Below are 25,452 nucleotides of genomic sequence, written 5' to 3' on the forward strand. Positions count from 1 at the left end.
TCCACCTTCTTTTGAAAACTATATTACAGTGTGCAGGAAGTGGTCATCAAGCCTAATGGCCAATTATTACACAAATGCAAAATAGCAAAGTAGCAGCATATTTACTGCCTGGTAAATGGAACTAGGAAGTATAGGGATTAAAGCCATAGGGGCTGTTAACCTTATGGGTCCCTACACTTCCAAGAATATCAGCATTCACCACCACAGTTCTCAGCTCTAACTGACCATCAGACTAAGCCCCGTAGCCCAACAGATTGGGGCCCCCGGCACTAGTGAAACATAAGTACAGTGCCGGGCTCTAGGAATGCTGCTGGGAATGTTCCAGAGAAGGGATCATTGCAAAGGTTCAAGTTAAAGTGACAACATAAGGAGACGAATAACACAAACTGTATATAATGCAACTGTAGTTTATTAGAGAATGCAGGCAGAAATTCAAGGAGTGGTTCATCTGTATTTATTGGCCCCAAATCACCCACCGTACTTATTGTGTGCTCTGCAGGAAAGGATTTATATGGCTGATATTAATATGTTAGTTGGCATGTTTTTTAGGGCATTCGCTGATTTTGATGCAGTGAGGAATAAGTTCATTGGAGAGAATGTAGTCTTTATCACAGACACAGCGGGGCTTGCAGGGTTTTAAAGGTACCGGGGGCTTGTTCATGGTTGCGCAAGTCTTGCGTGTCTCCTTAGTGCAGGGATTGTATGTCATGTGTTTGGGGCAAGTGACCTTACATTCGGATACAGGGACACATCTCTTGGATTTATAGACGAAACCATCTTTGCAGTCACATCCTTGCTTGCACTCTTTACTGCAGTTGTCTATTGTGCTGTTCATGTTATTACAGGTACTGAAACACGTACGTATACAGCCATAAACCATGTTGGTAGGGCATTGTTTTTCTGTAAACAAAATATTGTTCAGTCAGTAGGTTTATATTGACAAGCAGCATTTGACTTATATTTTATAGGAATGTTTGTAGTTCCAAGAATATTTACAAAACCATTAAAGTTTAGAAGATGGACAAGTAGTCAATGGCCATAAAGAAGCTACAAACCCCCAACTGGGATTTCCCATCCATGAGTTAATGAATTCATGTGACATTAAAAAAACAAAAAACAGTACTGTGCCTTGCCTCAACCCCATCCACTGCCACTCTTACACTTACACTTACTTTTCTAGCAGAATGACAAGATATTATTCAGCATTGAATAAGATGCATTGTATTTAACAATGAAACACAGATAATGGACCAGATTCAATTCAGTGAGAAAAAGTTTTCTCATGGTTTATCACGTGAAAACTTATGGACAAGATTCAATTCAAGAAGAAAACACTTTTCTCCAAATTCAGTTCCAGTTCTTTCCCCATAGAGTTTTTATGTGTTAAACTGTAAGATAAGCAATTATAGCCAACTCTTTGTATGTTTATGGTCAGGTTATAGAAATGATACAAACTTACGTGGGGGTGCAGCCTGACTCTGGTCAACGGCCACAAATAGCAAGGCTAGAAAACAAGGAAACAATATACAAATAAAGCCAATGATTACACATTTCATACAAGCAAGTGACATATCCAACAAATCATATTATTTTTGATTATTTTATTCCCTTCCTCTGTTACCCCCCGATGTATGGGTCAACACATTGTGAGACACCATGCCTGAATAAGAAACCCCCATTGAGTGGAACCCTAAAGTCCTAATGGGATGAATGTATTTATTTTACCCACAGATGGAGCTTTTCTCTCCTGCTCAGTACGTAGAACCTGTATGCAACATGCAACCCATGTCAACTGAATGGACTTACCCATAGCCAGCAGGCCCAGGGAAGAATACTTTTGCCAGGTAGCCATCGTGAATTTTTTCCTGAAGACAGAAAAATATTAAGAAAATAGTCTTAATAAAATCTGAACAAAACAGGTGAGGAATTATCTCAGGGGCCTTGAGGCAGCCATACATGTCCCAATCCTTGTAGGTATCTGTTATTAGAGACACAGTAAATAACTGTTTGGTGTATTTTCCATCAGTATTAAAGGTGGTATACAAGTATAGCACACCCACTTACATCCGTATCTGCCAACAATGCAACCCCCTTCCAACAGTATCAGCTCTAGCAATACAAAGCTAAAGGGTATCTCACTATGTTATAAACTACTGAATGACTCAACTGGTCCTGCATTTCTACTTAAAAGGGAGAAAGACCTATCAATGGAGTACAAATGGGATCAGTGGCTCAAATGGCCTAAGAAAGCATCTAAATGTATTAACCACACTAAGCTAAGTAGGAAAATCCTATAAGATCTAGGCATCTAACACCCGCCTGATTTTCCAAAATATCTCCAACTATATCAGAAGTATTCTGGAGCGGCCACAAAGCAGATAGTGTTTTCATATGTGGTGGGTATGGCCACCTGTTTTGGTCTGAAGTTTCTAACTTAATCCAGACAATGGCGCCCTACAACATTAAGCTACTCCCTGAATTAGCACTTTTGAATATAGGGATGGACTCCTTACCACATGCCAATAAAGTGATTATATCACACATACTGACCGCAGCGAGACACACAGTTGCTAGGAATTAGAAGGCCCCACAACCTCCAGCCTTTCAAGAGGCAGTAGAAAGAGTTAAGTCACAAGCAACAATGGAAGGCCTCTATCAAAAATATATGGGTAACCCTGAAAACTTGAGTGTCGGAACAACAAGGTGAGATGCCAAAGTGTGCCAGAAGCTGGTGAGCTATTATCCCAGAAGGAGAAAGACAGCAGGGCCCGAGTGTTTATGAGTGGGAGAGTCACCGTGGATGTGTGAAGGTCATTGGGGATGGTGAGAAGCCCCAGGAAAAGGTTCCAGTGTGAGAGAGTTACCCTGGAAGGTGAGGATCCCAAATTGGGGACCAATCATGAACATGTTTGATGTTTATGTTAAGTGAAGGTGAGAAGGCAAAGTGTGCCAGAAGCTGGTGAGCTATTATCCCAGGAGGGGAGAGACAGCAGGACCCGAGTGTTTACGAGAGCATACCACACCTTCCAATGGGCCTGAAGGCTGAACTGACAGATACTATATGGGGGGCAATGCATGTCATCACCTTTCTATTGTACCAGTCATTTATGTTGGTATGTGTATGGCTCAACTGTAAATGTACAAACATAACATAAAGTACAATATAAAGACAAATAAAACATTTACATATAACATCTAATCTGTTTTGGAATATAAAGTGGTACCTGCTGCTGGATACTGTCTCTCCAAAGTCTTCTGCTGAAGGTACTGATGCTCCAAAGTCTTCTGCTTGAGAAGGGCACCCCAGCCTTCCTTATAAGGGCAGTTTCTAGGTCAATCAGCCCCATTACAAGTGCTCAATTAAATGACAGTTCATATTTGGTATGGGTTGTTTGCAGAACTCACACCAATTGTATGTGCTAAGTAGAATAAACTGAAGGCTGAGCAACTATATCTGAATATTTGTTATGAGTCATATTTGCCATGATGCTGGGCAACAGTGTTAATGGGCCTCATTTAGGAAGTGCTTGAATGCTAAAATGCTGGAATGCTAAATAGCCTGGTAATGAGGCTTTTTGTATGTGCTGACCCATACACATATATCTACAGCACTAGATAGGTTCCAAAAAGTACTGCAATAGACAAGGGAAACGTGTTCTTATTTCCCTTCACATTCCCAGCAGCACTAACAGATTCACAGCAGCACTAACACATTCCCAGGGGCACTAACAGATTCCCAGCAGCACTAACGCATTCCCAGCGGCACTAACACATTCCCAGCGGCACTAACAGATTCCCAGCAGCACTAACGCATTCCCAGCATCACTAACGCATTCCCAGCAGCACTAACGCATTCCCAGGGGCACTGACGCATTCCCAGGGGCACTGACGCATTCCCAGCGGCACTGACGCATTCCCAGCAGCACTAACGCATTCCCAGCAGCACTAACGCATTCCCAGCAGCACTAACGCATTCCCAGCGGCACTGACGCATTCTGAGCGGCACTGACGCATTCCCAGCGGCACTGACGCATTCCCAGCGGCACTGACGCATTCGCAGTGGCACTGACGCATTCGCAGAGGCACTAACGCATTTCCAGGGGCACTAACGCATTCGCAGCAGCACTAACACATTCGCAGAGGCACTAACGCATTCCCAGCGGCACTAACACATTCCCAGCGGCACTAACTCATTCCCAGCGGCACTAATGCATTCCCAGCTGCACTAACGCATTCCCAGCGGCACTAACACATTCCCAGCTGCACTAACACATTCCCAGAGGCACTAACGCATTCCCAGCGGCACTAACACATTCCCAGCGGCACTAACGCATTCCCAGTGGCACTAACACATTCCCAGTGGCACTAACGCATTCCCAGCGGCACTAACGCATTCCCAGCTGCACTAACACATTCCCAGAGGCACTAACGCATTCCCAGCGGCACTAACACATTCCCAGTGGCACTAACACATTCAGCAGCACTAACACATTCCCATAGACTAGGGCTCAGGTTATTTTAGACAACAAGTGCAGCGCACAAAGGGCAAATGTACAAATTGTCATGTTTTTACCCACAATCCAATGATTTGTTTCCCCCATATCTCCACTATCATTTTGGCATCAGTGTGTGAGTCTTTGGGCACAAGTTTGCTGTGTTTGCTGATGTGGCTCCTGAGGGAACAAGTGGGGTAACTATAGAGGGAGCAGAACCTGGGTAACTTGCAATTTCTTGCATCTTAATTTTGTGTGGGAGCCAAGCAAAACCTTTCAGGAGGGCCATGCCCTGACGTTACACCCCTGGCAGGGAACCCTGGAGCTTCAGGTTCCCTCAGTGCCAATAGGTGCACTTGCCCCAGGGGGTGGCACGTGCCATACAGGAAGGCAAGGATTTTGTTTGTACCTGTGACCTGTTCCTTAATTTAATGATCTTTTACACTGTGGTTGGAAATTTTCAGGGTATGACGGTAACCCACTCTAAACAGTACAGATGGCCATTTTTGTATCCCAGCTCATCAATTAAAGGGGAGCTTCACCTATTAGTTATAGAATGACCAATTCTAAGCAACTTTACATTTGGGGGCTGATTTACTTACCCACGAACGGGTCGAATGGAGTCCGATTGCGTTTTTTTCGTAATGATCGGTACTTTGCGATTTTTTCGTATGTTTTGCGATTTTTTCGGATTCTTTACGAATTTTTCGGATCCAATACGATTTTTGCGTAAAAACGCGAGTTTTCCTATCCATTGCGAAAGTTGCGTAAAAAGTTGCGCATTTTGCGTAGCGTTAAAACTTACGCGAAAAGTTGCGCATTTTTCGTAGCGTTAAGTTTTACCGCTACGAAAAATGCGCAACTTTTCGCGTAAGTTTTAACGCTACGCAAAATGCGCAACTTTTTACGCAACTTTTGTAATGGATACGAAAAACTCGCGTTTTTACGCAAAAATCGTATTGGATCCGAAAAATTCGTACAGAATCCGAAAAAATCGCAAAACATACGAAAAAGTCGCAAAATATTCGTTTTCAAGTCGGAACTTTTCCAATTCGGGTCGGATTCGTGGGTTAGTAAATCAGCCCCTTGGTCTTCATTATATATTGTTTATATTTTTTTCAATTATTTGCCTTCTTCTGCTGACTCTTTGCAGTTTTTAAATGGGAGTCACTGACCCCGGCAGCCAAAAAACCTATCTCTCTGTTATTGTTACTTTTTATAAGTTACTTTTCTATTCAGGTCTGCTCCTATTCATATACCAATCTCTCATTTAAACCACTTCCTGGTTGCTAAGGTAATTTCATCTGCCTGTAATTGTGTCTTTTTAGCTCAGGGATATTACAGTATAATCAGCTATGGGGATAAAGGACACACAGCGCCAGGGAAATTGGGTAAAATGCCCCCAACTCCGGCTGTAGGAACAAAAACATGGAGGCGGAGTTACACAGATCAGCTGGGCTGGAACAGTCTCTTTTAATATTTAGAGATCTGGGGAAATGTTTTATTATTATTATTTATCCAGCCATATTGCCGGAATACTGGGATACAACTCTGGTTTTGCAGGACTACAGCTCCCAGTGTTTGGGGATTTGTTGTCCATCAGTAATTGCATAAAGTGAGGCTGAGCAATGGTGTTTGGATCCTGTTTAACAATTCCTGCTCTAGTGGGTCTCACAAGAACTTCTCATAACACTGTCTGTCTGGTACTTCTATTCTACCTCAGTGTATCTAGTGATACAGCATTTCTTCAACTGAGAACTCTTCCCCTGAACAACGTCAGCCAATGAATGGGCAGAGTTCTGCCTTTTGCTCCCACACTACTTCCTGTTACAGTCAGAGCTGCATTATTTCTGGTCATGTGATCTCTGAGGGAACACACAGCCCATCACAAAATGGTGGCTCAAGGGAAGAGATATCAAAGGACAAATTTGCTGATATATATATATTTCAGAGTCATAACCTCCTATTTTGTGCCCATTTAAAAAAGAACATTTGACATGGGCAAGCTGCATACCCATGAGAGCTTTGTAATCATTTGGGGGGGCTCCAGAATAGCCCCAGCATTGCCCTGAAGTATACAGTACCCTGTCCCTTTACAGAACCCTGGGAAATATGTAAAAGAAGGAATTTTGCCACAGTGAAGCCGAATACTCATGATTAATGTGTTTTACTTATGGCGATTCAAATGTTAGAGAGATTTGTTGCTCGCGGTTGTGCAGTTTTACCAGGAGCGACTACTCACCTTGTCTGACACCCCCTTTAATGTTATCCTTGGCTCGGGGGGGGGGGAGTCAGAACCCTAAACTCTTATTACAGTGCAGGGGCAAAATAATTACAATGCAAAAAAGGGGGAAAGTAAACCTTATATACTATATATTAGGTACCTACCTAGTGCTACTAACCCCTATTTCTGTAGGGAAATGAGAGCAGGGCAGGCAGTAACCCTTCCAACACTTTCCCCTGTCTCTGCCCCTATATATTAGGTACCTACCTAGTGCTACCAACCCCTATTTCTGTAGGGAAATGAGAGCAGGGCAGGCAGTAACCCTTCCAACACTTTCCCCTGTCTCTGCCCCTATATATTAGGTACCTACCTAGTGCTACCAACCCCTATTTCTGTAGGGAAATGAGAGCAGAGCAGGCAGTAACCCTTCCAACACTTTCCCCTGTCTCTGCCCCTATATATTAGGTACCTACCTAGTGCTACCAACCCTTATATCGGTAGGTAAATGAGAGCAGGGCAGGCAGTAACCCTTCCAACACTTTCCCCTGTTTCTGCCCCTATATATTAGGTACCTACCTAGTGCTACCAACCCCTATTTCTGTAGGGAAATGAGAGCAGGGCAGGCAGTAACCCTTCCAACACTATCCCCTTGTCTATAGCCCTACGTTTTTGAACCTATCTATTGTATATGTGTATGGGTCAGCACATACAAAAAGCCTCATTACCAGGCCTTTTAGCATTCCAGCATTTTAGCATTCAAGCACTTCCTAAATGAGGCCCATTAACACTGTTGCCCAGCTTCATGGCAAATATGATTCATAACAAATATTCAGATATAGTTGCTCAGCCTTCAGTTTATTCTACTTAGCACATACAATTGGTGTGAGTTCTGCAAAACAACCCATACCAAATATGAACTGTCATTTAATTGAGCACTTGTAATGGGGCTGATTGACCTAGAAACTGCCCTTATAAGGAAGGCTGGGGTGCCCTTCTCAAGCAGAAGCCTTTGGAGCATCAGTACCTTCAGCAGAAGACTTTGGAGAGACAGTATCCAGCAGCAGGTACCACTTTATATTCCAAAACAGATTAGATGTTATATGTAAATGTTTTATTATTCTTTATATTGTACTTTATGTTATGTTTGTACATTTACAGTTGAGCTCTGCCCCAACTTTATCACAGGATAATGGGGCACTCAAGGAAATCGTAGACACTTTCACTAAGAATTATTAGATTTTTTTGGTAAAAAAAAAACCTTATTTCTGCCCATACACATACAAACACAATGATTGGTACAATAAAAAGGCGGCCATAGCATGCATGGCCCCTCATACAGTATCTGTCAGTTCAGCCTTTGGGCCCAACAGATAATTCCTCTTCTATTTTGTTCCGTTTTGATTAAGACTGTTTTTGCTCATTTCTTCTGTCTTTAGGAAAAATTTCATGATGGCTACCTGGCAAAAATATTCTTCCCTGGGCCTGCTGGCTATGGGTAAGTTCATTCAGAGAAAAGAGAGAGAAAAGCTCCATCTGTGGGTAAAATAAATACATTCATCCCATTAGGACTTTAGGGCTGCACTCTGTGGCACAGCAACGGGGGTTTCTTATTCAGGCATGGTGTCTCACAATGTGCTGCCCATACATCCAGTAAGGGGGGGGTAACAGAGGAAGGGAATACAATAACCAAAAATATATTCTTTGTTGGATATATCACTTGTCTTTATGAAATGTTTAATCATTGACTTCATTTGTATTTTGTTTTTCTCTAGCCTTGCTATTTGTGGCCGTTGACCAGAGTCAGGCTGCACCCCCACGTAAGTTTGTATCATTTCTATAACCTGACCATAAACATACAAAGAGTTGGCTATAATTGTTTGTTGTTTATCCTGTTACATTCACTACTAAAGCCTGATGTTCCACATAACACAAAATGTATTCTATACTAAATAATAATATCTTGTTATTCTGCTAGAAAAGTGTAAGTGTGGCAGTGGATGGGGTTGAGACTAAATTACTATGTTTGTGCTACTTTTCCAAAACTGCTCCTGCACATAAATCATTTATCCCCAAAAGAAGAAAATGAGCCCCAAATGTAGAGCTATACATTAAAACGGTGCCGGACTACTTGTCCATCTTCTAAAGTTTTATGGTTTTCTAAATATCTTGGAACTTTTAAATTATTCATATAAAAGATGAATCAAATGCTGCTTGTCAATATAACCCTACTGACTGAACAATATTTTGTTTACAGAAAAACAATGCCCTACCAACATGGTTTATGGCTGTATACGTACGTGTTTCAGTACCTGTAATAACATGAACAGCACAATAGACAACTGCAGTAAAGAGTGCAAGCAAGGATGTGACTGCAAAGATGGTTTCGTCTATAAATCCAAGATCTGTGCCCCTGTATCCGAATGTAAGGTCACTTGCCCCAAACACATGACATACAATACCTGCACTAAGGAGACACGCAAGACTTGCGCAACCATGAACAAGCCCCCGGTACCTTTAAAACCCTGCAAGCCCCGCTGTGTCTGTGATAAAGACTACATTCTCTCCAATGATCTTATTCCTCGCTGCATCAAAATCAGCGAATGCCCTAAAAAACCTGCCAACTAACATATTAATATCAGCCATATAAACCCTTTCCTGCAGAGCACACAATAAGTACGGTGGGTGATTTGGGGCCAATAAATACAGATGAACCACTCCTTGAATTTCTGCCTGCATTCTCTAATAAACTACAGTTGCATTATATACAGTTTGTGTAATTCGTCTCCTTATGTTGTCACTTTAACTTGAACCTTTGCAATGATCCCTTCTCTGGAACATTCCCAGCAGCATTCCTAGAGCCTGGCACTGTGATTGGTCCCCAATCTGTGGGGCTAGGGGCTTAGTCTTTGCTATTTTGCATGTGTGTATTAATTGGCCCTTAGGCCTGATGACTACTTCCTGCACACTGTAGTATAGTGTTTAGCAAGGGGTCTATCTCTTTGGCCTTTTTTATTTGATCCAGTTTAATGTGTTCCAGGGAAACTGGGATCAAAAATGCCCAGAAGTGTCTTGCCTTTCTTGAATGTGAGGGACCCTGTGATTAGTTAATGTACTGGAAAGAACCCGTAACAGCATGTTCTAATAACACGAGAAAGCTCAGAATTAGTTAGAAAGAGCAGATTGTGTGCTCCAACCAGGAGAGATAGTGGAGAGTAGTTCTCCCATAGGCTCTGCTGCCTCAGTAAAGGGATAGCAGTATTGACAAGGGAATTGGGCTATATTAAATCCCTAATCTGGGTCAACTGTATGGTATCTGGGCCATCTGAGTTGGACACTTTAGTCTGCACTCACCAAACTTGAATCACATAGTCATGGGGGCAGCTGGAATGAAAATATGATGATTGTTGGATTCCCAAAAGTGGGCGGAGCTTTGAACAGTCAATCAGATTTTACCTATTGACTTTCACTGGGGGAAATTCAACCTGCTGCCATTCTAACATTAATAACACCAGGGTCCCCAAACTTTTCAGAGTCAGAGGCAACAGGTAACTGCAGTTATAGGTTAGAAAAATTGGGGGGGGGGGGCAAAAGCAGCCAATCAGATTTTACCTATAGACATATGTTTATATTTAAACTGCTTCTGTTCTTTAAATATTAATACCAAGGTCCCCAAAATTTGCAGAGCTAGTCACCAGGTAACTGCGGTTCAGAGTTTGAAATAGTGGGTGGAGCCACCAACAGCCAATCAAATTTCACCTATTGATTTTCAATGGGAATATTCAACCTGCTTCCATTCTCACAGTATTAACACCAGGGTCACTAGGGGACTGCATTTATAGGTTTTAATAAGTCAATGAGACTTCACCTATTGAATTTTTTTGGTTTAAATTTAAAATGCTGCCTTTCTTACACTATTTATGTTAGGGTTCCCAAACTTTGCATAGTCACTGCCTGACTACGTATTCAGGGTTAGAAAAAGTGGGTGGAGCCACCAACTGCCAATCAGATGCTACTAATTGACTTTTAGTGGGGAAATTTAAATTGCCACCATTCAGACCCTATTAAAACCAGGGTCCCTGAACTTTGTACAGTGGTTTTTACTATATAACTATGGTCCAAGGTTATAAAAATCAGATTATATTCAGTAGAGATGTAGCGAACTGTTCGCCAGCGAACTAATTCGCGCGAACATCGGGTGTTCGCGAACACACAAGTTCGCGAACTTTTCGCGTATGTTCACAATTTGGGTTCGCGTGACGTTTTCCGCTGCGTTTTTTCTCGGCCTAAAAACGCCGTGCAAGCCACACATGGCGTTTTTCAGCAAATCCAGTTTCCATGGTGGCAATAGCGCGAAATAGCAAAAAACGCAGCGTATTTCCACTAGGTCTGCCAGCTGCCTTTGCGATTTTACGCAACGCTGTGTCAAAGCGTTCGCGGACTTTTTTTTTGAGGTTCGCTACATCCCTAATATTCAGTGACTTTTTTACATTTTTCAAACCAACATGAAGTTTATGTATGTGAGTGTATAGATAGGTCAGTAAACAGCTCATATGTAAAACCCTGCTTCATCTAAATAAACCATTTTCATAAAAATATACTTATTTAGCAGTATGTGCCATTGGGTAATCCTAAATAGGAAACTGCCATTTTAAGTACTAAGGGCCGCCCCCTGGGATCATAGGAGTCACAGTGCACACAAACAAGCCAAGGCACACATACATGCTAGGCCCCATCAGCCAATGAATGGGCAGAGTTCTGCCTTTTGCTCCCACACTACTTCCTGTTACAGTTAGAGCTGCATCACTTCCTGTCAGCTGATCTCTGAGGGAGCACACAGCCCGTCACAAAATGGCGGCTCAAGGGAAAGGATGTAAAAGAGCAATATTTACTGATATATATATTCCAGTTTGGGGAGATTCTTTAATAGGCCACTTAACATAATATAAACTCTCTGTTGGTTAAATATTCATTCTGGGGGTATAGTTTTCCTTTAAATATCATGTGTTCAGGGCAGGAGAGTGTTTGAGGCCTCACATGTAAAGACACAGCCCTCATTGCAGTCACATCCTACTGTGCACACTGTAATGCAGTCGTAAAGCATTCTGTTCAGGTTAAAAGAGTTACTGGAACAGGTCATTCTGCAGCCATTAACTATCTTGACAGGTGGCATGCTGGTATGTAACAATTAAAAAGTTTTCCAGCTGCACTAACGCATTCCCAGTGGCAATACACTTTCCCAGCGGCACTAACACATTCCCAGTGACACTTACACTTTCCCAGCGGCACTAACACATTCCCAGTGGCACTAACACATTCCTAGCGGCACTAACGCATTCCCAGTGGCACTAACACATTCCCAGCGGCACTAACATATTCCCAGCGGCACTAATGCATTCCCAGTGGCACTAACACATTCCCAGTGGCACTAACATATTCCCAGTGGCACTAACGCATTCCCAGTGGCACTAACACATTCCCAGTGGCACTAACACATTCCCAGCGGCACTAACACATTCCCAGCGGCACTAACACTTTCCCAGCGGCACTAACACATTCCCAGTGGCACTAACACATTCCTAGCGGCACTAACGCATTCCCAGTGGCACTAACGCATTCCCAGTGGCACTAACACATTCCCAGCAGCACTAACACATTCCCATTGCCTAGGCCTCTGGTTATTTTAGACCCCAAGTGCAGCGCACAAAGGGCAAATGTACAAATTGCTATGTTTCTACCCACAATGCAGGGATTTGTTTCCCCCATATCTCCACTATCATTTGGCTTCAGTGTGTGAATCTTCGGGCACAAGTTGCTGTGTTTGCTGATGTGGCCCCTGAGGGAACAAGTAGGGTAACTATAGAGGGAGCAGAACATGGGTAACTTGCAATTTCTCGCATCTTAATTTTGTGTGGGAGCCAAGAAACACCTTTCAGGAGGGCCATGCCCTGACGTTACACCCCTGGCAGGGAACCCTGGAGCTTCAGGTTCCCTCAGTGCCAATGGGCGCATTCAGTGCCACTGGGAATGTGTTAGTGCCGCTGGGAATGTGTTAGTGCTGCTGGAAAAGTGTTAGTGTCGCTGGGAATGCGTTAGTGCCACTGGGAATGCGTTAGTGCCACTGGGAATGCGTTAGTGCCACTGGGAATGCGTAAGTGTCGCTGGGAATGGGTTAGTGCCACTGGGAATGTGTTAGTGCCGCTGGGAATACGTTAGTGCCGCTAGGAATGCGTTAGTGCCACTGGGAATGTGTTAGTGCCGCTGGGAATACGTTAGTGCCGCTAGGAATGCGTTAGTGCCACTGGGAATGTGTTAGTGCCGCTGGGAATGTGTTAGTGCCGCTGGGAATGTGTTAGTGCCACTGGGAATGTGTTAGTGCCGCTGGGAATGTGTTAGTGCCGCTGGGAATACGTTAGTGCCGCTAGGAATGGGTTAGTGCCACTGGGAATGGGTTAGTGCCGCTGGGAATACGTTAGTGCCGCTAGGAATGCGTTAGTGCCACTGGGAATGTGTTAGTGCCGCTGGGAATGTGTTAGTGCCGCTGGGAATGTGTTAGTGTCACTGGGAATGTGTTAGTGCCGCTGGGAATGTGTTAGTGCCGCTGGGAATACGTTAGTGCCGCTAGGAATGGGTTAGTGCCACTGGGAATACGTTAGTGCCGCTAGGAATGGGTTAGTGACCTGTTCCTTAATTTAATGATCTTTTACACTGTGGTTGGAAATTTTTCGGGTATGACGGTAACCCACTCGAAACAGTGCCAATGGCCATTTTTGTATCCCAGCTCATCCATTAAAGGGGAGCTTCACCTATTAGTTATAGATTGACCAATTCTAAGCAACTTTACATTTGGTCTTCATTATATATTGTTGATATTTTTTAATTATTTGCCTTCTTCTGCTGACTCTTTGAAGCTTTTAAATGGGGGTCACTGACCCCGGCAGCCAAAAACCTATTGCTCTGTTATTGTTACTTTTTATAAGTTACTTTTCTATTCAGGTCTGCTCCTATTCATATACCAATGTCTCATTTAAACCACTTCCTGGTTGCTAAGGTAATTTCATCTGCCTGTAATTGTGTTTTTTTGGCTTAGGGATATTACAGTATAACCAGCTATGGGGATAAAGGACACACAGCGCCAGGGAAATTGGGTAAAATGCCCCCAACTCCGGCTGTAGGAACAAAAACATGGAGGCGGAGTTACACAGATCAGCTGGGCTGGAACAGTCTCTTTTAATGTATTGGGACCTGGGGAAATGTTTTATTATTATTATTATTATTATTTATCCAGCCATATTGCCGGAATACTGGGATACAACTCCGGGTTTTGAAGGACTACAGCTCCCAGTGTTTGGGGATTTGTTGTCCATCAGTAATTGCATAAAGTGAGGCTGAGCAATGGTGTTTGGATCCTGTTTAACAATTCCTGCTCTAGTGGGTCTCACAAGAACTTCTCATAACACTGTCTGTCTGGTACTTCTATTCTACCTCAGTGTATCTAGTGATACAGCATTTCTTCAACTGAGAACTCTTCCCCTGAACAACGTCAGCCAATGAATGGGCAGAGTTCTGCCTTTTGCTCCATCACTACTTCCTGTTACAGTCAGAGCTGCATTATTTCTGGTCATGTGATCTCTGAGGGAACACACAGCCCATCACAAAATGGCGGCTCAAGGGAAAAGATATCAAAGGACAAATTTGCTGATATATATATATTTCAGAGTCATAACCTCCTATTTTGTACCCATTTAAAAAAGAACATTTGACATGGGCAAGCTGCATACCCATGAGAGCTTTGTAATCATTTGGGGGGGGGGCTCCAGAATAGCCCCAGCATTGCCCTGAAGTATACAGTCCCCTGTCCCTTTACAGAACCCTGGGAAATATGTAAAGGAAGGAATTTTGTCACAGATAAGCCGAAAACTCATGATTAATGTGTTTTACTTATGGCGATATGGAGATTTGTTGCTCGCGGTTGTGCAGTTTTACCAGGAACGACTACTCACCTTGTCTGACACCCCCTTTAATGTAATCCAGGTCCGGGGGGGGGGGTGTAAGAACCCTAAACTCTTATTACAGTGCAGGGGAGAAAGTAAACCTTAAAGCACTAACAGCTTGTTTATATACTATATATTAGGTACCTACCTAGTGCTACCAACCCCTGTTTCTGTAGGGAAATGAGAGCAGGGCAGGCAGTAACCCTTCCAACACTTTCCCCTGTCTCTGCCCCTATATATTAGGTACCTACCTAGTGCTACCAACCCCTATTTCTGTAGGGAAATGAGAGCAGGGCAGGCAGTAACATTTCCAACACTTTCCCCTGTCTCTGCCCCTATATATTAGGTACCTACCTAGTGCTACCAACCCCTATTTCTGTAGGGAAATGAGAGCAGGGAAGGCAGTAACCCTTCCAACACTTTTCCCTGTCTCTGCCCCTATATATTAGGTACCTACCTAGTGCTACCAACCCCTATTTCTGTAGGGAAATGAGAGCAGAGCAGGCAGTAACCCTTCCAACACTTTCCCCTGTTTCTGCCCCTATATATTAGGTACCTACCTAGTGCTACCAACCCCTATTTCTGTAGGGAAATTAGAGCAGGGCAGGCAGTAACCCTTCCAACACTATCCCCTTGTCTATATCCCTACGTTTTCGAACCTATCTATTGTATATGTGTATGGGTCAGCACATACAAAAAGCCTCATTACCAAGCCATTTAGCATTCCAGCATTTTAGCATTTAAGCACTTCCTAAATGAGGCCCATTAACACTGTTGCCCAGCTTCATGGCAAATATGACTCATAACAAATATTCAGATATAGTTGCTCAGCCTTCAGTTTATTCTACTTAGCACATACAATTGGTGTGAGTTCTGCAAAACAACCCATACCAAATATGAACTGTCATTTAATTGAGCACTTGTAATGGGGCTCACTGACCTAGAAACTGCCCTTATAAGGAAGGCTGGGGTGCCCTTCTCAAGCAGAAGCCTTTGGAGCATCAGTACCTTCAGCAGAAGACTTTGCAGAGACAGTATCCAGCAGCAGGTACCACTTTATATTCCAAAACAGATTAGATGTTATATGTAAATGTTTTATTATTCTTTATATTGTACTTTATGTTATGTTTGTACATTTACAGTTGAGATCTGCCTCAACTTTATCACAGGATAATGGGGCACTCAAGGAAATCATAGACACTTTCACTTAGAATTCTTTGCTTTTTTCGGTAAAAATAACCCTTATTTCTGGCCATACACATACAAACACAATGATTTGTACAATAAAAGAGGCAGTCATAGCATGCATGGCCCCTCATACAGTATCTGTCAGTTCAGCCTTTGGGCCCAACGGATAATTCCTCTTCAATTTTGTTCAGTTTTTATTAAGACTGGTTTTCTTAATTTCTTCTGTGTTTAGGAAAAATTTCATGATGGCTACCTGGCAAAAATATTCTTCCCTGGGCCTGCTGGCTATGGGTAAGTCCATTCAGTTGACATGGGCTGCATGTTGCATACAGGTTCTATGGGCAGATGGGGTTGCACTGAGCGGGAGAGAAAAGCTCCATCTGTGGGTAAAATAAATACATTCATCCCATTAGGACTTTAGGTCTGCACTCTGTGGCACAGCAACGGGGGTTTCTTATTCAGGCATGGTGTCTCACAATGTGCTGCCCATATATCCAGTAAGGGGGGGGGGGGGTAACAGAGGAAGGGAATATAATAACCAAAAATATATTCTTTGTTGGATATATAATTTGTCTTTATGAAATGTTTAATCATTGACTGTGTTTGTATTTTGTTTTTCTCTAGCCTTGCTATTTGTGGCTGTTGACCAGAGTCAGGCTGCACCCCCACGTAAGTTTGGATCATTTCTATAACCTGACCATAAACATACTGTACAAAGAGTTGGCTATAATTGTTTGTCCTGTTATATCCACTGCTAAAGCCTGATGTTCCACATAACACAAAATGTATTCAATACTAAAAAATAATATCTTGTTATTCTGCTAGAAAAGTAAGTGTAAGTGTTAGAGTGGCAGTGGATGGGGTTGAGACAAGGCACAGTACAGCATTGTGTGTCCCAGAGGGGCCCTGTGATTTTTAATGGCACAAATAGTGACTAAATTACTATGTTTGTGCTACTTTTACAAAACTGCTCCTGCACATAAATCATTTATCCCCAAAAGAAGAAAATGAGCCCCAAATGTAGAGCTATACATTAAAACAGTGCCGGACTACTTGTCCATCTTCTAAAGTTTTATGGTTTTGTAAATATCTTTGAAACTTTTAAATTATTCCTATAAAAGATGAATCAAATGCTGCTTGTCAATATAAACCTACTGACTGAACAATATTTGGTTTACAGAAAAATGCCCTACCAACATGGTTTATGGCTGTATACGTACGTGTTTCAGTACCTGTAATAACATGAACAGCACAATAGACAACTGCAGTAAAGAGTGCAAGCAAGGATGTGACTGCAAAGATGGTTTTGTCTATAAATCCAAGAGATGTGTCCCTGTATCCGAATGTAAGGTCACTTGCCCCAAACACATGACATACAATCCCTGCACTAAGGAGACACGCAAGACTTGCGCAACCATGAACAAGACACCGGTACCTTTAAAACCCTGCAAGCCCCGCTGTGTCTGTGATAAAGACTACATTCTCTCCAATGATCTTATTCCTCACTGCATCAAAATCAGCGAATGCCCTAAAAAACCTGCCAACTAACATATTAATATCAGCCATATAAATCCTTTCCTGCAGAGCACACAATAAGTACGGTGGGTGATTTGGGGCCAATAAATACAGACGAACCCCTCCTTGAATTTCTGCCTGCATTCTCTAATAAACTACAGTTGCATTATATACAGTTTGTGTAATTCGTCTCCTTATGTTGTCACTTTAACTTGAACCTTTGCAATGATCCCTTCTCTGGAACATTCCCAGCAGCATTCCTAGAGCCTGGCACTGTGATTGGTCCCCAATCTGTGGGGCTAGAGGCTTAGTCTTTGCTATTTTGCATGTGTGTAATAATTGGCCCTTAGGCTTGATGACTACTTCCTGCACACTGTAGTATAGTGTTTAGCAAGGGGTCTATCTCTTTGGCCTTTTTTATTTGATCCAGTTGAATGTGTTCCAGGGAAACTGGGATCAAAAATGCCCAGAAGTGTCTTGCCTTTCTTGAATGTGAGGGACCCTGTGACTAGTTAATGTACTGGAAAGAACCCGTAACAGCATGTTCTAATAACACGAGAAAGCTCAGAATTAGTTAGTAAGAGCAGATTGTGTGCTCCAACCAGGAGAGATAGTGGGGAGTAGTTCTCCCATAGGCTCTGCTGCCTCAGTAAAGGGACAGCAGTATTGACAAGGGAATTGGGCTATATTAAATCCCTAATCTGGGTCAACTGTATGGTATCTGGGCCATCTGAGTTGGACACTTTAGTCTGCACTCACCAAACTTGAATCACATAGTCATGGGGGCAGCTGGAATGAAAATATGATGATTGTTGGATTCCCAAAAGTGAGTGGAGCTTTGAACAATCAATCAGATTTTACCTATTGACTTTCACTGGGGGAAATTCAACCTGCTGCCATTCTAACATTAATAACACCAGGGTCCCCAAACTTTTCAGAGTTAGGCAACAGGTAACTGCAGTTATAGGTTAGAAAAAGTGGGGGGGGGGGGGGCAAAAGCAGATTTTACCTATAGACATATGTTTATATTTAAACTGCTTCTGTTCTTTAAATATTAATACTAAGGTCCCCAAAATTTGCAGAGCTAGTCACCAGGTAACTGCGGTTCAGAGTTTGAAATAGTGGGTGGAGCCACCAACAGCCAATCAAATTTTACCTATTGATTTTCAATGGGAATATTCAACCTGCTGCCATTCTCACAGTATTAACACCAGGGTCACTAGGGGACTGCATTTTTAGGTTTTAATAAGTCAATGAGACTTCACCTATTGAATTTTTTTGGTTTAAATTTAAAATGCTGCCTTTCTTACACTATTTATGTCGGGGTTCCCAAACTTTGCATAGTCACTGCCTGACTACGTATTCAGGGTTAGAAAAAGTGGGTGGAGCCACCAACTGCCAATCAGATGCTACTAATTGACTTTTAGTGGGGAAATTTAAATTGCCACCATTCAGACCCTATTAAAACCAGGGTCCCTGAACTTTGTACAGTGGTTTTTACTATAACTGTAGTCCAAGGTTCTAAAAATCAGATTATATTCAGTAGAGATGTAGCGAACTGTTCGCCAGCGAACTAATTCGCGCGAACATCGGGTGTTCGCGAACACACAAGTTCGCGAACTTTTCGCGTATGTTCACAATTTGGGTTCGCGTAACGTTTTCCGCTGCGTTTTTTCTCGGCCTAAAAACGCCGTGCAAGTGGCACTAACACATTCCCAGTGGCACTAACACATTCCCAGCGGCACTAACATATTCCCAGCGGCACTAATGCATTCCCAGTGGCACTAACACATTCCCAGTGGCACTAACATATTCCCAGCGGCACTAACGCATTCCCAGTGGCACTAACACATTCCCAGTGGCACTAACATATTCCCAGTGGCACTAACACATTCCCAGTGGCACTAACACATTCCCAGTGGCACTAACACATTCCCATTGCCTAGGCCTCTAGTTATTTTAGACCCCAAGTGCAGCGCACAAAGGGCAAATGTACAAATTGCTATGTTTCTACCCACAATGCAGGGATTTGTTTCCCCCATATCTCCACTATCATTTGGCTTCAGTGTGTGAATCTTCGGGCACAAGTTGCTGTGTTTGCTGATGTGGCCCCTGAGAGAACAAGTGGGGTAACTATAGAGGGAGCAGAACATGGGTAACTTGCAATTTCTCGCATCTTAATTTTGTGTGGGAGCCAAGAAAAACCTTTCAGGAGGGCCATGCCCTGACGTTACACCCCTGGCAGGGAACCCTGGAGCTTCAGGTTCCCTCAGTGCCAATGGGCGCATTCAGTGCCACTGGGAATGTGTTAGTGCCGCTGGGAATGTGTTAGTGCTGCTGGGAAAGTGTTAGTGTCGCTGGGAATGCGTTAGAGCCACTGGGAATGCGTTAGTGCCACTGGGAATGCGTTAGTGCCACTGGGAATGCGTAAGTGTCGCTGGGAATGGGTTAGTGCCACTGGGAATGTGTTAGTGCCACTGGGAATGTGTTAGTGCCGCTGGGAATACGTTAGTGCCGCTAGGAATGGGTTAGTGACCTGTTCCTTAATTTAATGATCTTTTACACTGTGGTTGGAAATTTTTCGGGTATGACGGTAACCCACTCGAAACAGTGCCAATGGCCATTTTTGTATCCCAGCTCATCCATTAAAGGGGAGCTTCACCTATTAGTTATAGAATGACCAATTCTAAGCAACTTTTCATTTGGTCTTCATTATATATTGTTGATATTTTTTTTTTTAATTATTTGCCTTCTTCTGCTGACTCTTTGAAGCTTTTAAATGGGGGTCACTGACCCCGGCAGCCAAAAAACCTATCTCTCTGTTATTGTTACTTTTTATAAGTTACTTTTCTATTCAGGTCTGCTCCTATTCATATACCAATGTCTCATTTAAACCACTTCCTGGTTGCTCAGGTAATTTCATCTGCCTGTTATTGTGTATTTTTGGCTCAGGGATATTACAGTATAATCAGCTATGGGGATAAAGGACACACAGCGCCAGGGAAATTGGGTAAAATGCCCCCAACTCTGGCTGTAGGAACAAAAACATGGAGGCGGAGTTACACAGATCAGCTGGGCTGGAACAGTCTCTTTTAATGTTTTGGGATCTGGGGAAATGTTTTATTATCATTATTATTATTATTATTATTATTTATCCAGCCATATTGCCGGAATACTGGGATACAACTCTGGTTTTGCAGGACTACAGCTCCCAGTGTTTGGGGATTTGTTGTCCATCTGTAATTGCATAAAGTGAGGCTGAGCAATGGTGTTTGGATCCTGTTTAACAATTCCTGCTCTAGTGGGTCTCACAAGAACTTCTCATAACACTGTCTGTCTGGTACTTCTATTCTACCTCAGTGTATCTAGTGATACAGCATTTCCTCAACAGAGAACTCTTCCCCTGAACAACGTCAGCCAATGAATGGGCAGAGTTCTGCCTTTTGCTCCCACACTACTTCCTGTTCCAGTCAGAGCTGCATTATTTCTGGTCATGTGATCTCTGAGGGAACACACAGCCCATCACAAAATGGCGGCTCAAGGGAAGAGATATCAAAAGACAAATTTGCTGATATATATATATATTTCAGAGTCATAACCTCCTATTTTGTGCCCATTTAAAAAAGAACATTTGACACGGGCAAGCTGCATACCCATGAGAGCTTTGTAATCATTTGGGGGGGGGGCTCCAGAATAGCCCCAGCATTGCCCTGAAGTAAACAGTCCCCTGTCCCTTTACAGAACCCTGGGAAATATGTAAAGGAAGGAATTTTGCCACAGATAAGCCGAATACTCATGATTAATGTGTTTTACTTATGGCGATTCAAATGTTAGAGAGATTTGTTGCTCACGGTTGTGCAGTTTTACCAGGAGCGACTACTCACCTTGTCTGACACCCCCTTTAATATTATCCAGGCCCAAGGGGGGGGGGTGTGTGTAAGAACCCTAAACTCTTATTACAGTGCAGGGGAGAAAGTAAACCTTAAAGCACTAACAGCTTGTTTATATACTATATATTAGGTACCTACCTAGTGCTACCAACCCCTATTTCTGTAGGGAAATGAGAGCAGGGCAGGCAGTAAACCTTCCAACACTTTCCCCTGTCTCTGCCCCTATATATTAGGTACCTACCTAGTGCTACCAACCCCTATTTCTGTAGGGAAATGAGAGCAGGGCAGGCAGTAACCCTTCCAACACTTTCCCCTGTCTCTGCCCCTATATATTAGGTACCTACCTAGTGCTACCAACCCCTATTCCTGTAGGGAAATGAGAGCAGGGCAGGCAGTAACCCTTCCAACACTTTCCCCTGTCTCTGCCCCTATATATTAGGTACCTACCTAGTGCTACCAACCCCTATTTCTGTAGGGAAATTAGAGCAGGGCAGGCAGTAACCCTTCCAACACTTTCCCCTGTCTGCCCCTATATATTAGGTACCTACCTAGTGCTACCAACCCCTATTTCTGTAGGGAAATGAGAGCAGGGCAGGCAGTAACCCTTCCAACACTTTCCCCTGTCTCTGCCCCTATATATTAGGTACCTACCTAGTGCTACAAACCCATAAGAACATTTTCCCCTGTCTATAGCCCTACGTTTTGGGACCCATCTAGGGCTGTGGATACATGTATGGGTCAGCACATACAAAAAGCCTCATTACCAGGCCTTTTAGCATTCCAGCATTTTAGCATTCAAGCACTTCCTAAATGAGGCCCATTAACACTGTTGCCCAGCATCATGGCAAATATGACTCATAACAAATATTCAGATATAGTTGCTCAGCCTTCAGTTTATTCTACTTAGCACATACAATTGGTGTGAGTTCTGCAAAACAACCCATACCAAATATGAACTGTCATTTAATTGAGCACTTGTAATGGGGCTGATTGACCTAGAAACTGCCCTTATAAGGAAGGCTGGGGTGCCCTTCTCAAGCAGAAGCCTTTGGAGCATCAGTACCTTCAGCAGAAGACTTTGGAGAGACAATATCCAGCAGCAGGTACCACTTTATATTCCAAAACAGATTAGATGTTATATGTAAAAGTTTTATTATTCTTTATATTGTACTTTATGTTATGTTTGTACATTTACAGTTGAGCTCTGCCCCAACTTTATCACAGGATAATGGGGCACTCAAGGAAATCATAGACACTTTCACTTAGAATTCTTTGCTTTTTTCGGTAAAAATAACCCTTATTTCTGGCCATACACATACAAACACAATGATTTGTACAATAAAAGAGGCAGTCATAGCCTGCATGGCCCCTCATACAGTATCTGTCAGTTCAGCCTTTGGGCCCAACGGATAATTCCTCTTCAATTTTGTTCAGTTTTGATTAAGACTGGTTTTCCTCATTTCTTCTGTGTTTAGGAAAAATTTCATGATGGCTACCTGGCAAAAGTATTCTTCCCTGGGCCTGCTGGCTATGGGTAAGTCCATTCAGAGAAGAGAGAGAGAAAAGCTCCATCTGTGGGTAAAATAAATACATTCATCCCATTAGGACTTTAGGGCTGCACTTTGTGGCACAGCAACGGGGGTTTCTTATTCAGGCATGGTGTCTCACAATGTGCTGCCCATACATCCAGTAAGGGGGGGGGGGTAACAGAGGAAGGGAATATAATAGCCAAAAATATATTCTTTGTTGGATATATAATTTGTCTTTATGAAATGTTTAATCATTGACTTTGTTTGTATTTTGTTTTTCTCTAGCCTTGCTATTTGTGGCTGTTGACCAGAGTCAGGCTGCACCCCCACGTAAGTTTGTATTATTACTATAACCTGACCATAAACATAGAAAGAGTTGGCTATTGTTTATTGTTTATCCTGTTACATCCATTGCTGGAGACTGGTGTTCCACATAACACAAAATGCATTCAATACTAAATAATAATATCTTGTTATTCTGCTAGAAAAGTAAGTGTAAGTGTTAGAGTGGCAGTGGATGGGGTTGAGACAAGGCACAGTACAGCATTGTGTGTCCCAGAGGGGCCCTGTGATTTTTAATGGCGCAAATAGTGACTAAATTACTATGTTTGTGCTACTTTTACAAAACTGCTCCTGCACATAAATCATTTATCCCCCAAAGAAGAAAATGAGCCCAAAATGTAGAGCTATACATTAAAACGGTGCCGGACTACTTGTCCATCTTCTCAAGTTTTATGGTTTTAAGTTATATCTTTGAAACTTTTAAATTATTCCTATAAAATATAAGTCAAATGCTGCTTATATAATATAAACCTACTGACTGAACAATATTTGGTTTACAGAAAAATGCCCTACCAACATGGTTTATGGCTGTATACGTACGTGTTTCAGTACCTGTAATAACATGAACAGCACAGTAGACAACTGCAGTAAAGAGTGCAAGCAAGGATGTGACTGCAAAGATGGTTTCGTCTATAAATCCAAGAGATGTGTCCCTGTATCCGAATGTACGGTCACTTGCCCCAAACACATGACATACAATCCCTGCATTAAGGAGACACGCAAGACTTGCGCAACCATGAACAAGCCACCGGTACCTCCAAAAACCTGCATGGCCCGCTGTGTCTGTGATAAATACTACATTCTCTCCAATGATCTTATTCCTCACTGCATCAAAATCAGCGAATGCCCTAAAAAACCTGCCAACTAACATATTAATATCAGCCATATAAATCCTTTCCTGCAGAGCACACAATAAGTACGGTGGGTGATTTGGGGCCAATAAATACAGATGAACCCCTCCTTGAATTTCTGCCTGCATTCTCTAATAAACTACAGTTGCATTATATACAGTTTGTGTTATTCGTCTCCTTATGTTGTCACTTTAACATGAACCTTTGCAATGATCCCTTCTCTGGAACATTCCCAGCAGCATTCCTAGAGCCCGGCACTGTGATTGGTCCCCAATCTGTGGGGCTAGGGGCTTAGTCTTTGCTATTTTGCATGTGTGTAATAATTGGCCCTTAAGCTTGATGACTACTTCCTTCACACTGTAGTATAGTGTTTAGCAAGGGGTCTATCTCTTTGGCCTTTCTCATTTGATCCAGTTGAATGTGTTCCAGGGAACCTGGGATCAAAAATGCCCAGAAGTGTCTTGGGCCCTGGGACTAGTTAGTGTACTGGATAGAAGCCTTAACAGCATGTTCTAATAACACGAGAAAGCTCAGAATTAGTTAGTAAAAGCAGCTTGTGTGCTCCAACCAGGAGAGATAGTGGGGAGTAGTTCTCCCATAGGCTTTGCTGCCTCAGTAAAGGGACAGCAGTATTGACAAGGGAATTGGGCTATTTTAAATCCCTAATCTGGGTCAACTGTATGGTATCTGGGCCATCTGAGGTGGACACTTTAGTCTGCACTCACCAATCTTGAATCACATAGTCATGGGGGCAGCTGGAATGAAAATATGATGATTGTTGGATGCCCAAAAGTGGGTGGAGCTTTGAACAGTCAATCAGATTTTACCTATTGACTTTCACTGGGGAAATTCAACCTGCTGCCATTCTAACATTAATAACACCAGGGTCCCCAAACTTTTCAGAGTTAGGCAACAGGTAACTGCAGTTATAGGTTAGAAAAAGTGGGGGGGGGGGGCAAAAGCAGCCAATCAGATGTTACCTATAGACATATGTTTATATATAAACTGCTTCTGTTCTTTAAATATTAATACTAAGGTCCCCAAACTTTCCAGAGCTAGTCACCAGGTAACTGCGGTTCAGAGTTTGAAATAGTGGAGCCACCAACAGCCAAATAGATTTTACCTATTGAATTCAACCTGCCTCCATTCTCACAGTATTAACACCAGGGTCACTAGAGGACTGCATTTTTAGGTTTTAAAAAGTCAATGAGACTTCACCTATTGATTTTTTTTGGTTTAAATTTAAAATGCTGCCTTTCTTACACTATTTATGTCGGGGTTCCCAAACTTTGCCTGACTACGTATTCAGGGTTAGAAAAAGTGGGTGGAGCCACCAACTGCCAATCAGATGCTACTCATTGACTTTTAGCAGGGAAATTTAAATTGCCGCCATTCAGACCCTATTAAAACCAGGGTCCCTAAACTCTGC

At 42.7% G+C, this 25,452-nt stretch overlaps 4 protein-coding genes across 4 annotated transcripts; 3 read left to right on the top strand and 1 right to left on the bottom strand.

Annotated features, from left to right (window-relative positions):
- Positions 1 to 387: 387 nt before the first annotated feature.
- Positions 388 to 3,325, bottom strand: LOC116412285 (serine protease inhibitor swm-1-like). The gene is made up of 4 exons (XM_031906231.1): positions 3,225 to 3,325; positions 1,807 to 1,865; positions 1,460 to 1,504; positions 388 to 900 (listed from the first exon to the last, which is right to left on the bottom strand). Exons 2-4 carry the CDS (start codon positions 1,850 to 1,852, stop codon positions 530 to 532), a joined length of 462 nt encoding a protein of 153 aa, XP_031762091.1. The 5' UTR covers positions 1,853 to 1,865; positions 3,225 to 3,325; the 3' UTR covers positions 388 to 529.
- A 4,224-nt stretch (positions 3,326 to 7,549) lies between these two features.
- On the top strand, positions 7,550 to 9,484 carry LOC116412284 (serine protease inhibitor swm-1-like). Its single transcript, XM_031906230.1, has 4 exons — positions 7,550 to 7,781; positions 8,154 to 8,212; positions 8,490 to 8,534; positions 8,972 to 9,484. The coding sequence occupies exons 2-4, from the start codon at positions 8,164 to 8,166 to the stop codon at positions 9,340 to 9,342; spliced, it is 465 nt and encodes a 154-aa protein (XP_031762090.1). The 5' UTR covers positions 7,550 to 7,781; positions 8,154 to 8,163; the 3' UTR covers positions 9,343 to 9,484.
- A 6,024-nt stretch (positions 9,485 to 15,508) lies between these two features.
- On the top strand, positions 15,509 to 17,523 carry LOC116412287 (serine protease inhibitor swm-1-like). Its single transcript, XM_031906233.1, has 4 exons — positions 15,509 to 15,756; positions 16,129 to 16,187; positions 16,521 to 16,565; positions 17,077 to 17,523. The coding sequence occupies exons 2-4, from the start codon at positions 16,139 to 16,141 to the stop codon at positions 17,442 to 17,444; spliced, it is 462 nt and encodes a 153-aa protein (XP_031762093.1). The 5' UTR covers positions 15,509 to 15,756; positions 16,129 to 16,138; the 3' UTR covers positions 17,445 to 17,523.
- Positions 17,524 to 22,029: 4,506 nt separating this feature from the next.
- Positions 22,030 to 24,178, top strand: LOC116412286 (serine protease inhibitor swm-1-like). The gene is made up of 4 exons (XM_031906232.1): positions 22,030 to 22,404; positions 22,777 to 22,835; positions 23,116 to 23,160; positions 23,673 to 24,178. Exons 2-4 carry the CDS (start codon positions 22,787 to 22,789, stop codon positions 24,038 to 24,040), a joined length of 462 nt encoding a protein of 153 aa, XP_031762092.1. The 5' UTR covers positions 22,030 to 22,404; positions 22,777 to 22,786; the 3' UTR covers positions 24,041 to 24,178.
- The last annotated feature ends 1,274 nt before the right edge of the window (positions 24,179 to 25,452 follow it).

The sequence above is a fragment of the Xenopus tropicalis genome, chromosome 7 (genome assembly GCF_000004195.4).
Source record: "Xenopus tropicalis strain Nigerian chromosome 7, UCB_Xtro_10.0, whole genome shotgun sequence".
NCBI classification, from domain to species: Eukaryota; Metazoa; Chordata; class Amphibia; order Anura; family Pipidae; genus Xenopus; species Xenopus tropicalis.